Consider the following 14943-nt stretch of genomic DNA (forward strand, 5'->3'; position numbering starts at 1 on the left):
CTAGAACTCGTTACGAAGTAGGTCTATATAATATAGGTAATACGCCGATAATAGGTCGCTACCCTACTATTACTTAATATCTTAGAGGCGTTCGATAAGGTCTTCTATACTAGACTACTTTATAACCTCCGGGCGAAAGGTATACCTAGTTAGCTCGTCGCGTTCGTCTTGTCCTTTCTTACTAACCGATCTACGAGGCTTATCCTTAGAGAGTAGCGTAAACCCTATATACGGCCTACGGAAACGGGAATCCCGTAAGGCTCTTCGCTCTTCCCGATCCTCTTCCTCTTCCTCGCCTCTATACTCCTACCGCTACTTAGGGGTAGCGCCGGCGGTACTAACTCCTATATAGGCTTTATTAACGATACGAATATCCTAATATATAGCGACTTAACCGAAACTAACTATCGCTAACTCGAAGCGGCGCTCGAGGTATATAACGACTAGGCGGAGCGGTACGGGGCGGTCTTTATATCCGAAAAGTACTAGATAATCTACCTTACGAGGACCCCGAAGAAGTATAACCTCTAGGCTACTATCGAGGCCGGAACCGGCGGAAGCTAGATTACTCCGTAGCTATCTATCCGGGTCCTAGGATTCTAAGTAGATATATAGCTCCGGTAGTACGCCTACCTAAAGTAACTCCGGTAGTATAGGGACTAGAATAAGGCCTTAGTTATACGTCTCGCGGTCTCTACGTAGGGCGTAGCCTTTATAAAGGTACGCTAGCTATATAGCTCTATCGTCCGGCTAGTAATTACCTTTAGGGCGCTAGTCTAGTATCTATCCTACGCGACTAGCTAGCTAAAATAGATCTAAAACGTATAGACCGAATACCTCCGTAAAGTAATAGGGGTATATCGTACTATACCGATATAGATCCTAGAGGCAGGTACGTAGATCGCGCTACTAGATCTCTACCTCCGATAGCTCGCTATAAGCTATACGCTATAGACGACGAATAGTAAGGTAGAGAGTAATATCCGCGCGGCGTACTAGGCGATTACGATACGCCTTCGACCGGTAGCGCGTAGAGAGAGGGCACGACTATAGCTATAGCTATAGCGGCGGCCTAAAGCGTAATAGACCCCTAGAATAAAGTTCTAGGCATAGGCCCTAGGTAGTAGTATACCCGTAATAGGAGCGGGATAGGGACGTAAGAATCGGAAAGCTACGGTAGACGCGGTCCGCGGATATATATAGAGGATCTAGAACGAGCGCTAGGAACAAGGCGAAAGGTATCTAAACGGGTAACTACTACGGCGACGAACGTATCGAAGGGAGGACGAGGTAGTAGCGAAGATAGGACCTATTAGCCGAAATCGAGTAATACTCTTTCGAGCCCTTACCCGCCCGTAGGCTATAGTCGCGATACTACTCCGCTTAGAATAAATCGGCTTTAAGGACTACCTATACCGCCGTAAGGTACTAGGTATCGATAGTAATCTATATAAGTACGGACGCGTGTAAACGCTTAAATATAGATAGATATATTATTTATTAAGCTATTATAGTACCTCCTAGCCTATATAGCTATTCTACGTACTTCTGTCTAACGAAGGGGAAACCGCTCGCGGTGAAAACCCCTCTCCTCTCCTATACTACTATTGTCCGTTATTTACCTTCCCGCTTTCCTTATAGAGGGTATACTAGTATTATAGGCCTATCCTAATAACTACCTTATCTACATCCCCTTAGTCTCCCTCCTCTTCTCTATCTACTCCTCCGTCTCGTTAGCTAGTTTAAACTAGGTGAGGTATCCTTGTCTTAGGACCTAATATACTATCCTCTATACGTCGCTCTTATTCGTAACGATCGACTAGTAGTCGCGTCTAGCTACTCTCGCTCTCTATATACTCCGCCCTTCTACCTACTATAGGTACCGTACGACTATATATTCCGGGTTCTACGACGGGTAGCTACACTTATACGCTAGGTTGTCTATATCTAGGACGTTCCTCCTATATAAGTAAGCCCTAAGCCCGATATATTTAGACGAGATTTAGATTATTACGCTTACTTCTACCCTTATAAGGTCGCGGTATAGGAGGTAGTTATGTCTCTAGAAGGTTCGTAGGGCTAGGGGGCCTGTTCTTACTAGCGGGTTACGCTAAAATATATCGTACTATTCTACCCGCGCCTCGTAGAAGCTCGGTAGGTAATACGCCTTAAAACCGGGGTAACAAACTTCTAGTATATAATAAATATAGCGAACGGGATACGAGCGGCGGCGAGGATAGTAATACGGACTAGCCTACTCTAATAGTTCTAAATAGCGAGAAAGATAGTAGTAAGGGCGGGAGAGGTAGGCTAGGAAGAAGAACTCTAGGAAGCCTATAAGGGCGTCCGGCCTACTAATTTAGTAGGGCGCCGACAATAGTACTTACGACCCCGCGAGAGAGTAGACTATAGCCCGCGGCGACCCCGACCGCGATAGTAGCTATAAAGGGAGGGCTAAACTAGAGCGACTAAAGAGTTAGCGGTTTAGCGACTTAAGCTCCGCCTAATAGGCGACCGGCTAACGGTAGGCGAGTCGGTTAGCTACTAATACTTTCTCTTAGTACTAGGTAGATTAGTACTCCGGGGCGGCTAACCGCTTAAGAGCTCACCGCTTCTAGTATAATAGATCGACTAATAAGTAATAGAGAGAACTTACTAACCCCCGAAGAGGGTTTTACTCCGTACGACGATTTTCCCCTCTCCCTTCCTTAATAGCCCCTAGCCTTATAGACTATTTAGGAGCTAGATAGGCATTATAAATTTATTATTATTCTTATTATATTATATAGGTCGAAGTCGTAAGATAAAGACTAAGTTTAAGTTATAAAGGGAAAAGCCCGCTAAGCCCGAGTATAAAAACTCTCTAAGAGTTATTTCTTTCGTTAGAGAGATAATAAATATATTACTACGGTAGCCGGCCGTATAACCCGGTTATCGTATCGTATCGAGTTTATGATTCCTATATCATCCCGGGTCTAAAGTAAAGTATTACGATCCGAGCGTATATATAGGTAATAGTCTATTATTAAAACTTAAGGCTATGTACGCTAAGAATTAGGTAACTTATTAGTTACCTATAGCCTCTTTAAAAGTAATACTTATCTATTCTAGATAGATATATATAATATATAGTCTACTTTTAAAACACTCTATATAAGCCCGTATAATAACTTCCTATATAAATAATAAAATAGTTATAAGCCTAACTAGCGCTTACTAATGTTCGCTACGACAAGGAAGCCCTAAAGTAGATTTTATATCGTTGAAATACTATTATAACTAGTATAGTAGTGCCCCTAGGCCTAGTAAACCCGCGTAGAACTTTTACTAGCCTCTCTATCCGTAGTTATAGCTACTACTAAAAACGGAGTAACTACTAGTAATCTACCTTAGGGTACCGTAGTTCTAAAGAGCTTTAATTAATAAGATAAGTTTAACCGTTAGCTAGAGCTCTACGTAGAGTCTTTAAATGTCTAGAAGTATATAGACTCTTACTAACTAAGTAACGAGCTAATAGAGCCTACTTACTTAACGTTTAAGGAAATCTAACAAGCGTATATAGTAGAATATGCTATAGTAAGAGACCTTATTAAGCTACGATAAATAGACGTAGACTAAAGGTAACGGATATATTATATCTTTACTACTACGCGATTAAAGCTTATTACCTACCTTATCCGAATAACGACCGAGTTAGGATAAAAGCTTATATATAGCCGGACTACTCTTTAAGCAAAATACTAGGCTCTTAAGGATTAGTACGGCCTAGATAATATACTACGTAAGCGCTAACTTATACTTAAGTTATCTAGGTTTTAGAAGGCTAGCGTTCGTAGAATCGATAACTAGTACTTAGACTAGATAGTTTTATAGACTAAGATACTTAAGTATAACTACGCCGAGTACGACGACCTTAGTAGACACTTCCTACTTGCTATTTAGTAGAAGTAGGCTCTAGCCTACGGTGCTTCTCTATATAACGAGTAGAAGCGTAACAAAATATTACTTTAAAAGCTTACTAAGCGTTACCTCGAGTAGATACGCGATACCGTACTAGTAATAACTAACGGTCGATAAGTCTTTATAACCTTCTCTAGAGAAACCTTAGTAGAGAATAAAACGGTATCTATAGGTACTAGTTAAAAGGATAAAGATAATAACCGTAGTAGTAGTCGCGGTAATAATAACCGTAGTAATAGCCGCGGTAATAAGAGCCGTAGTAGTAGCCGCGGTAATAAGAATAAAAATAATGATAATAATAATAATAATAGGCTAAGTAGCTACTAGAATATTACCGGCGAGCCTAAGGATACCTATTATAAGGGCCTATTCTTATATAATATAATTAACCCTAATAAGCACCTAGTAAAGGATTAGCGCTTAGAGTAGTAAAAGAAGTACTAGAAAAACTTTATTAACTACTACTTAAGCGACGACGGCGAGCGGCTACTTAGCGTATTAAATCGTAATTATCGTAAGGACTAGGAACGTGACAAGGCCATTACTAATACAAAGAAGGTATTACTAAGCGGCTTTATTAGCCTTACTATTCTATCGAGCTTAGTTAGTAAACTAGGCGTTAATCTTTAGGATTAACGTACTTTACTACCGAGTAGGCTATACTACCGAGCGGGCCACTTTTGCTAAGAACTATACTACTTCTATAGATATAGCTATATAACTACTATAATAGCGTATATTGTCTTTAAACGAGGCCAAACTGACCTTAGCTATCTAGGCCACGAAACGCGACGCGATAATTACGAATCGACTTGCTATAAAGGTATACGACGCGTCTCGAACTATACTAGGGTATCGATTGAATAGACGACCTCCTCGGGGTGACTACGAGCCTAATTCGAAGAAGCTTATAGAGCTAGAAGAGAGGGTAATACTTAAGTATATACTCGAGCTAGATCCTAGAGGTTTTCCGCTATAAAAGGCTAGTGTACGAGTAATAGCCGATTTATTACTATAAGAGAAGGGTCCTAAGCCCGCTAGTCTTAATTAGATAGACAGGTTTATTAGGCGGTATCGTGAGCTAAAGGTTTATATAACACGTAGATACAATCGTTAGCGAGCCCTAATAGAAGATCTAGACGTTATCGAGAAGTAGTTTTTACTTATACGTAATACAAAGGAGAAGTATAGTATCCTTAACTAGGGCACCTATAGCTTCGACGAGATAGGGTTTATAATAGGTGTTATTACGTCTTAGAGCGTCGTTACGGGTTTAGAAAGGCGTAGTAGAAAGAGGAAGGTCGTTTAATAGGGTAATAGAGAGGGAGTAGAGAGATAGCGTATTAGATAGCTCTTATATAAAGCGAGATTAGTAAGCTACATAAGTCTAACGAGGCCCTTATATAGCGGAAAGTACGAAAGCGCAAGTATATCTAGTCTAGAGGGTCTCTAACCTTCGATAAGGCGTCGTAATTAATACCTCTAGAGGATACTAGGAGGTAGGAAGTGAGTAGAGAGTCGCTAGATAGTGTTCGGCTAGAACTAAGACTACGATACTATAAGCAATATAGCGAGTTAGGGTATTACGTACGTACGTATTAAGTAGACTTACTAGATAGCGAAGAATCTAAAGAGGAATTGTCCTCCTAGTAACAATTCTATAGGATGTCGCCGTGTTAAGATACCGTCGTAATTAAAGTAGAAGTAGTACAGTTCTTAGTAAAAGTAGCCCGCTCGGTAGTATAGCCCGCTCGGTAGTAAAGTACGTTATAGTAACTATACTATAAGTATCTTTAAGACAGCTAATATTCTAGTACTTATACCGTAGCTAGCTAACTTACCGGATCTTAACTCTATTAAGAATTAGAACTTCAAGGTTAAGGTGTTTATCTATAACCTCTACCTTACTAGTAAAGATATAGTTATTTAGAGAGTACCGGAAGTATAAGAAGCTCTTATTATATCTTGATATATTAATATGTTAATTCAAAGTATACTATAGTAAGTTTAAGTAGTAATTGTTATAGTAGGTAGGCCTATAATTTATTAAGAAAGAGCCGGAAGTAAGGTAAATAGATAGTCGCTATAGCCTATATAGTAGTAATAGTAATAATACCTTAATTTAGCTTTATATTGTCTATACTATAAATATTATTAGAAGAGGTAATATCGAAGCCTACTATTCGATAATTAGGTCGGTTATACTATAGATCAGTAGGGGAATGCCCGGATCGAGAACGAGCCGCGCAGATCCAAACTCGCACTATCTACATATGCACGATACACCCTGTAGCATGGCTGAATGCAGTGCCATGCGACCTGCGACGCGACCTGCGATGCCAGCTCGGGCTGACTGGACCACGCTGCCAGGGACATGAAATGAGTTGTCGCGCACTCGCCGTCTCCGTTTCCTCTGCCCTAGGTAGTAGGTGTGTAATGACGGCGACATGAATCCGCTTGGCGGCCTGAGTCACGACTGGTATGGAAGTACTCGGACTTTGTCCAACCGCCGGCACCATGTCGAGCTTCCCGATCCTCCATCGGCCGAAACACAGCATGAAGACCCGCCAAACGCAACACTTTCATGGCATCACGATACATCCTCTTTCCTCGCGCATAACGGCCGTTACCTCCATGACTTTCGTATACAGCATGTTGTCTGCCCACAGGCATTCACAGCCCGCATCGTGCGAGTGCGGGTTGTACGGGCCCGCGCATCCCTTACTCAATGCAGCCCATGCGCTTGGCGGTCTGCGGTTGGAAGGATTCATCAAACATTGACGCACTGCACGGCCCTAACAATGCCTCGCTGCGTGTACGACTATCATTCAATTGCTCAAAACCATCGCGCATCCTCCCAATGAAGCTGAAGATGCTGCCCTCTGTCGACCAGATCCTTCGCACAGATGGTGCAATCTTGGCTCTAAAACCACCTCGCACGTTATCCGACGGATTGTGAGAGTAATCTTGCATGCTTCGAGAGTTTCTTTGTCGGCTGCTTGCAACTCCGTCCCTGCTCGCTGCCACGCATGGCCTTGGCTCTTACCTCAGCGGAGCGATTCTAGATTTAATCCCTCCTGAACGCCGACAGATCACAAACTCGGACAGCTGACAAACGGTACGAACGCCGAAACAAGGCCTTGGTATGGTGGGTCTTCTCGCTATTGAACGATATGCATTTTGCTGAACAATTTTCTACTGCTGCTAGACGCTTCCAAAAGTTCTTGCGCAGGAAAAGTCAGCCCAGTCCTTGTCATGGTCGTGATCCGTCCACCGACGTCCTCGTCGAATGTCCACGTATTCGACCACTACAGCGTTCACACGACTGCCACGCCCTTCAAGAAGACACCCCAGTCGATCGGCTCGGTCGCAAGTTGTCCGCCTAACTTTCAACAGGCGTCCTTGGCTATGATTCAGGAACAGCTGACTCCGGGAACAGAGATCTCACATCTCCACATGGAGCATCTATATGACCGAGACCTTGGGTCGGCGAACCCGAAAGCATCCGTCAGTCAGCTCAACTCAGCTCGTGGAACACCGCCGACCTATCAGGCGCACAGAATGGCGGCCAAGCCATATACCAACACTATGCGTTGGAAGATTTACCACGCATCTGTCAGCGCTCAATATTGCAGCCGATCTGCAGTTCCGGGTACCGAGAACGGGTACTGCGGTGTGTTACCTTCGCCAACTATGTTGAGACGAGACATCTGCACAACTCCTAAGCACGCGACCCTAAGTGGACGTCCTTCCTATGGCCTGGCATCAATTGATTAGGAAAGACATACTTTGCCCATCTAAAAGAGCCCGGCTGACAGCGAAGCGTCCCACACCATCTCAATCACCGACACGATGTGACCAATAGGTGTCGATGGACACAATCTACGCTGATGCCCTAGTTTGTAACGATGCTTGTCTACAACCGCGTCGTATAGCGTCTGAGTTCGTGGACAGAATATCTCAGCCCTAGCTTGATTGCGCTGTACATGGTGAGCTGCAGCCTTACACAGTAAGTCTGGAATCTGTCAAATCTTCTGCAAGCCACTGGATGTTGTGCAACGCTGCGTTGATCATTCAGTACCTGCGGCGAGTACACCGATGGTACTAACACATGTCTCGGAAAATATGCGATCTGTACGTTCGGTGCACAGGAAGGCCTGCCCTCCTTTCTCATTCGACTCCAGTGCTTCCTCAAAGTCTTCCAGAAACATCCACTTGAGCTTCTGCCCAACGCCCTTCTGATACCAGTCATTAAGTGGCTTGGGGTAAAAGTCCAGCTGCGCAGGATCGACAGCCGCATCGTCGTGGGCCATTAGCATCAAGACACGATCGTGAGCGTCGAACTCGCCCAGACCATCAATTGTCCAGTCAGCGACTTTCTTGTCGTGTGCAAAGCTTTCCGTGACATAGTAGAACGGCTGATTCGGAGTCTTGTGCGAATGTACTTCGTCAACCATCAAGTGCCCAGGACACACATTACGACGCTTCAATGGTGAAGGCTTGACCTCCGTTGGCAGTGGCAGGTACTCCGTGGGTCGGAACTCACCACCATGATGTGCTGCGTCGCCTCCCATGAACACGAACGAATGAGGGCTCGATGACGTCCTCGCAAGACCACACATGTGCCCAACGGAATGACCCGGCGTATCAAGCAGGTAAAAGCTGCCATCGCCAAAGTAGTCATATGCATAAAACCGCCCAATCCTCAATCCGCCGCCCTCTCCCTTCACGTCAACCTCCCTTACATTTCGGCCCTCGAAATCAGTTTCTAAAAGTGTTGATTTCTCATTCTTGGGATAGCCCGGTAGGTACGCGTCCTTAAAGCCCGGCCCGACAACCAATTCCGTGGAAGATGGGAACCTGGAAGCATCGCCAACATGATCCCAGTGATGATGTGACCAGATGATAGCGCTAATTGCACCTCCATCGACATCGACGCCATTCTCGCCAAGAATCTCTGGTACGTCCTTCGGGACGTTGATGTACCAGTTATTCTTGACAAACTTGGGGTAGGAGGGCAGTTCCTCCCAGTCTTTGCGGACGCCAAGGTCGAAGAGAACAGGTTTTGAGGATGGATGTTCTATGAGGAAGGAGAAGGAGGGCCCACAGAGCTTGTCGTGGCCTACGTAGTCTGGCTGGAGGAAGTTGGTGATAGGCAGCCTGAAACGTGATGTGCTGTGGTGTGTTGGCAGGATCTATGGTAGATGTTGTCGACGCGTCTCTTACCTGTCGATGCAGGACACCTTCACGATGTTGCTTGAAGTTGGTATGTTGAGCTCTGGCGGCGGCTTGGGAGTGGCTAGGAACTCATCCGCCATGGTGACCGGCTGTATGAGGTGTCCAAGGCAATCGAAATGATTACGGTATCAGTGCAGCAGGTTTGACAGCGAAGACGAAGGAGATCTTGCACATCATCGCTGTCGGCAAGCACATAGGCGAAGATGACGTGTGAAATTGTCCCACCTTCTTCCATGTGCTACGACTCCTACCAGTCTCGCACAATTTTGATATTGTTCTTGAAACGCCATCAGCCCTCGATTTCAGGCACGCGTGCGATGTAGTGCTGTCAAACAAGGTGTTGACATGTCCAAGTGAGGATGACCTTGCTGTCCCAGATGCTAAGGCACGTGATTCGGCAAGTCGCGCTGCCACGTGCGCTGCACAGACCAAAGCGAAAATTGACCTCTGACGAGTTTCCAACTTCTCAACATCAACATCCCTCTCATTGCCTCAATCGACTATCGTCACAGACAGTCGTGGTTACCGCCACAGTCTGCTTTGCTTCACATCATGGTTGATGGCGTGCCATGGAAAGCAAGAAACGCCGCTTTCGACATCGATCTTGGTGGTGCGCTGTCCGCGGACGCTGAAGAAGCGGAACTCGGGATCCGCAGCCAGGTACGCTCGCTTTCGCACTCGGACTGCTGAGGCATCCATTGGAGTCTCTCATCATGAAGGCTCCTGAGCGATATGCATCCACATACCCGAACGAGGATTGCACAATACCATGCGCGGATGCGGACGCGTGCGATTGCGCGTGAACAGCAGCAATGCATAACTCACAGCTCATACCGCATCCTCGGACGTGAAGGAGAGGTAGACGTCGCTCCATAGCGAGCCAAGTATTGCCCTTGTCTTCACAACACAACTCGCCTCGACCACATTCTGCACAATTTGAAGCAACTGTAACTGTCTGCTTGCTTTTCCATAAGCCTACGGTAACCGTCACAGGCGAAGAACGAACCAACGATCGCAAATAAGCCGGGGCGTCTCGATCATACCATTCGGGAGGCCTGACATAGATTGGTCTGACAGCATTGCATTGATATCCTGCTAGGTAGGCGTAGCTGGGTGTAACCAAGGAGAATCTTGCGCAGCACTCCTCTCGAGTTTTTGACTACATGCAAGAAACCTGCAGGATGTCACCCACGTCCGTTAACGCTGATTGGTATGATGGAACCGAACACGAATGCCCACTCGCGACAATGTACTGTCTCCGGATGACGCCGAAAAGCATATTTGGAGACATGTCAACCACCTCGCTCAGCCATCAAATGTAGAACGTCACCGCAAACGAAGTGAGTGGGCGAAGTCGGATTGAACCGTGAAGCTGCCACGCGGAGCTCGCGCCAGCTTGCCAGTTCAACGACGATCCTGAAGTTCACCAGGGCAAGGCGCGGTGAAGTTGATGTTATAGACATTACTCTATCATGTAACGATCTCTTTGGGTATCACCCCACTACCGCCGACTTCGGTTGCTCCTCCCGACACTCCTCCCTCCCCTTCCCCTTCCAGAAGAAGCTCCCCGCACCACAGCAAACGTATTGAAGGTCTGATCACCCGCGAACCCAGGAGGTCCTAGGAACCAATTGGAAGCCTGTGGGACTTGATTCACATCGCCAGCCTCGACTTGACACTTTAGTGGACACGTTCCGTCCTCTGCGGAATACGACACGCTGCAAGTCAATGGCAGGGCCAACCCAGCATCCACGTCGCTTTGTGTTGCAGTGTTGACTTGGATGCTTTCGCGTTCACCGTCGGCGTCTCTGGAGGAAGGTTCGGCTAGCAATTTGCCGTTTTCGTGGATGAGGTTACCGGCTGAGTTCAGCGCAAAGAGGATTTCGTTGGTGGTGTTATCGCTGAAGGCGACGTCTTGAACCTCTTTAACATTCATTGGGTCGACGGCAAAGAATGAATTGTCGTTTTGAATATAGAAGCTGGTAGGGAGGGCGTAGGAGGTGTCGCCTGATTCCGTAACTGTAGAGGTCGTAGTAGCGGATTGAGTGATGGTTGTGCACGCCTGATAATGTCAGCAACACATTCATTACCAGTGCATGGAATACTTACCTTGACGGTAGTCGTTGCTTTCTTTGTGTCCGTGTTGGTGACTGTAGTCGTGACAGTCGAGGGCTGTAGAGAGAGACAGCTACATGCGGCCAACACGCTCTGCTTTCTGATGGCAGGCATGATGGTTTAGCGGCCGCACCGCGCTTGTGCTGAATGTTCACATTTGTGTTGGCTGGCGTAGCACAGCTAGTGATTGTCGATACTGGCTTGACGGTTATGGTTGAAGCAGCCGCGGTCTGTGTCGCCGTGCGAGTGAAAGATGTGATAGTCGAGGTGACGGTTCTACACGAGAGTCAGTCTTCGAGGTCGTCGGTATTTGAGTTGCAGTGTCTTCTTACTTGCAGTTGGATACTGTCTTGGTTTTCGTCACCCGTGGTACTGCTAACAAGGACGAGCAGTATGCTGATGCTGCACTCTGTTGCTTGGCGACCGAGCACTTGTTCTTCGACGACGAACAGTAGTAACCCGGTGGACTTGTCCCTCGTTCGTCTAGTTCTCTAGCAGGCGTAGTCGCCGCGCTGACGCTGCCCACGACAGTAGCAAGAAGGAGAGTACGAAACATATTTGCGACAATCGACGAGTGCGGTTGTGTCGTGGAACATCGGCGTGGGAAGCAATCCGTACTTATAGCAGAGTCGTCAACAGACTAACACTTCCACATGCTCGGCCAAGGCGCGGTGTAGACCTTAATCTCTTTTCCAGGTACGGCGTGGCCGTAGACTTCCCAGAAGCAGCGACGCAACCAAGCGGCTTCCTAGCCGTGAACATTGATAGGCTCAAGACAGCAGCCACATCCAGGCAATGTGCTGTTTGGGATCAGAGGCGTCGACAACCGTCCGGAATCAAGGAACGACCTTCTTGCAGAACCAGACATCTGGCACCTTGCCACTTTGGATTGGCTGCAGCTTCTGCCTGTGGACTGCTGGAACCGGTGTCGAGGACATATGGATGTAGTTCAGCGTACTCAGTGCCCCAAGTGGTTCATCTCCAGCAGGGCGGCTGGATCTTGAGAGCAGCATGTAGTTGCTATCAGCTGCCGGAAGAATCTTTATTCTTGCAATCGCACTGTACAAGCATCAGCATTAGCATAGCTGCGACAAGCTGTTCTTTTATGAAGTATGTTCTGGAGAAAGGGTTGTCGCTTCTCACTTTCTCAAACTTGGAGACTGAATTCTGCGTGTTGCATGCATCCAGCTCGTCAGCGCTGTGTTGTACGAAAGCCACCATCGGGTGAAACAGCCTTGTGAACTTCACTCGCAGCTCAACACATTGTTCCCCAGAGTTGGAAGCTTTGGTGCGAGCATCCTGCAGCAGCAACACAATCGGCGTTAGTACACAAGCAGAAGTCCAATGTGGTCCGCGAAGATGATAGCAGCGACCCAATCCATCAAGGCGTCCTGCAGAATGTAATGAGCCGTGTTACACGCCACGGCAACCCACCCTTCGATATACATACCTCTGCCCGGATCCCCGCAAAGATGTTGAACGCGTCTGACCGTGTCCACCGGTGCTGTTGTGTATATATGAAGGTGTATTCCGCTGAAGCGACGGTAGAGACCAGTCACAACACGGCGCTACCCGTACTGAGCGTCATGTCTCAAGTGCACCTCATGTTGGCCATCATTGGCAGCCTCGCGGTCATATTATCAGTCCGCCAGGTCTTCTGCATCGTTTATAATCTATTTTACCACCCATTGGCTTTCTTTCCCGGCCCAAAGACAGCAGCAGCGAGCTTTTTGCCTCAATTTTTTGCGCGCGGCAAGGGGATATTAAGTACATCAAACCCCTGCACGATCAGTATGGCAGTGTCGTTCGCATTGCTCCGAATGAGCTCAGCTTAGCCGATCCGACAGCCTGGAAAGGTTCGTTGTTATGGAGACAACATGACGCCGTGGCTGACCGGTAATAGACATCTACGGTATAAAGCCTGGTCAGAAGCAGCTGCCAAAGCAGATCATTGTCGATAATCCAGGTAGGTCATGTCGGAACCTCGGCTGTCTTCTGGTACTAACAACCAGCAGAGCTCGTCCTTAAGGCTCCGCATCTCATCCTCGCTCCGGATGAAGCTCACTCACGGATGCGACGGAAGCTTGCACATGCCTTCTCCGCGGCGGCTGTGAAGGAGCAGGAGTACCTCATGCGGGTGCATTTTGATAAAATGGTCGACCGCATTCGAGAGCAGGCCTGGGCATCTCGCTGCGGGCTCGTTGATATGGAGAAGATGTACAACTGCGTCGCGTTCGATGTGATCGGTGATCTGGCCTTCGGCGAGTCATTCGGTGCTCTCGATGCCTTTGAGTATCATGAGTACATGAACGGCGTTTTCATGAACCTAAAAGTCTTCAGCATGTTTCAGCGTTTGAGCGTCTACAAATGGGCGCTGAAAGCTATTGGAATGTTGATGTCAGTGGTTCCAGCAGCCGTGGAGGGCAGGAGAAAGCATTTCGCTTTCGCGGCAGAGCGTGTCAAAGCTCGCATGAGCCGCGAGACTGACAGAAAGGACTTCCTTTGGTACATCTTGAAGCATAACGAGAAAGATGGCCGCGGTCTCAGTCGAGAAGAGATCTACTCCAATTCCGGACTGCTCATAGGAGCTGGCAGTGAGACAACTGCCACGACCTTGACCGGAGCGACATTCTATTTGCTCAACAATCCGAAGAGCATGCAAAGACTCTGCGATGAAGTGAGGTCAGCCTTCGGATCGACCTCAGAGATCTCCATCGCCACTGCTTCAAAGTTGCCGTACTTGGTGGCCATCATAGAGGAAGCCATGCGGCTATACCCTCCTGGACCTGCAGCGAATGTGCGTGTCACAAACCATGCGATGGACATCGACAGTCGCCTCGTGCCACGTGGTACTCGCGTGGCTGTTCAGCAGTGGACAGCGCATCGATCCGAGAGCAACTTTCATGACGCTGAACGTTTCTTGCCAGAACGGTGGCTGGCAAATGCTGATGCCAGATTCGCCAGTGACAAGCGCAATGCTGTCAACCCATTCTCATTCGGCCCAAGAAATTGCCTCGGAAAGGCATTGGCGTACGCCGAGATGTACTCGATTATGGCGCGTGTGGTGTACAACTTCGACATGGAGCTTGACATCAGATCATCGGACTGGCTCAATCAGCGCGCGTTCATCTTCTGGGAGAAAGGACCTCTCTGGGTCAAAATTACACCGCGGACTTGATGGTGAAGCTTTCGTCTGGAAAGCTAAAGAACAGATGTAGATGGACGGTTGAAGTTTGTGATGAAGCAAGCCAAGAGGAGAAAGCATGATCGATGCTTGTCACGTGGAAGATATTGATGGGCCCAGCCATCAATTCCAGTCAATATCTGGTGACACGGCGCTTAATAAAGCCCCGTCTGAAACCCTCCTCCCTCCTTCCACTACTCTGATCCTTCGACTTCGCTGCCACCTTTTTAGGCCAACGATCGTCACCCAGCCCTGGTGCTTCCCACGAGTAGGGCGCGTGCAGGAAGCATATTCTGCTCAGCCGTCGACAAAGCAGGCGAAGCGCAAACGCAATGTCGTGAATAGACGCCTTTCCTGGCAAGACGACTGCCCATCTGACCACTCCCAGCTCTGCTTCGCTCTTTGAAGCTTTTGCAAGCACGAGAAGCCAGCCTGTGCAAAAGGAT

The 14943-nt window shown here is 47.5% G+C and overlaps 3 protein-coding genes across 3 annotated transcripts; 1 reads left to right on the forward strand and 2 right to left on the reverse strand.

Annotated features, from left to right (window-relative positions):
* Positions 1–8030: 8030 nt before the first annotated feature.
* On the reverse strand, positions 8031–9278 carry CLAFUR5_10305 (Cytochrome P450 monooxygenase mpaDE; the record flags this gene model as incomplete). The annotated part of the gene is made up of 2 exons (XM_047909453.1): positions 8031–9135; positions 9187–9278. The coding sequence occupies 2 exons, from the start codon at positions 9276–9278 to the stop codon at positions 8031–8033; spliced, it is 1197 nt and encodes a 398-aa protein (XP_047764502.1).
* Positions 9279–10699: 1421 nt separating this feature from the next.
* CLAFUR5_10306 (uncharacterized protein) lies at positions 10700–11869 on the reverse strand (the record flags this gene model as incomplete). Its single annotated transcript, XM_047909454.1, has 3 exons — positions 10700–11260; positions 11308–11413; positions 11646–11869. 3 exons carry the CDS (start codon positions 11867–11869, stop codon positions 10700–10702), a joined length of 891 nt encoding a protein of 296 aa, XP_047764503.1.
* A 1030-nt stretch (positions 11870–12899) lies between these two features.
* CLAFUR5_10307 (Cytochrome P450 monooxygenase astJ) lies at positions 12900–14491 on the forward strand (the record flags this gene model as incomplete). The annotated part of the gene is made up of 3 exons (XM_047909455.1): positions 12900–13038; positions 13071–13169; positions 13326–14491. 3 exons carry the CDS (start codon positions 12900–12902, stop codon positions 14489–14491), a joined length of 1404 nt encoding a protein of 467 aa, XP_047764504.1.
* Positions 14492–14943: the final 452 nt, after the last annotated feature.

Source organism: Fulvia fulva, chromosome 7, assembly GCF_020509005.1.
Source record: "Fulvia fulva chromosome 7, complete sequence".
In the NCBI taxonomy this organism is placed as follows: Eukaryota; Fungi; Ascomycota; class Dothideomycetes; order Mycosphaerellales; family Mycosphaerellaceae; genus Fulvia; species Fulvia fulva.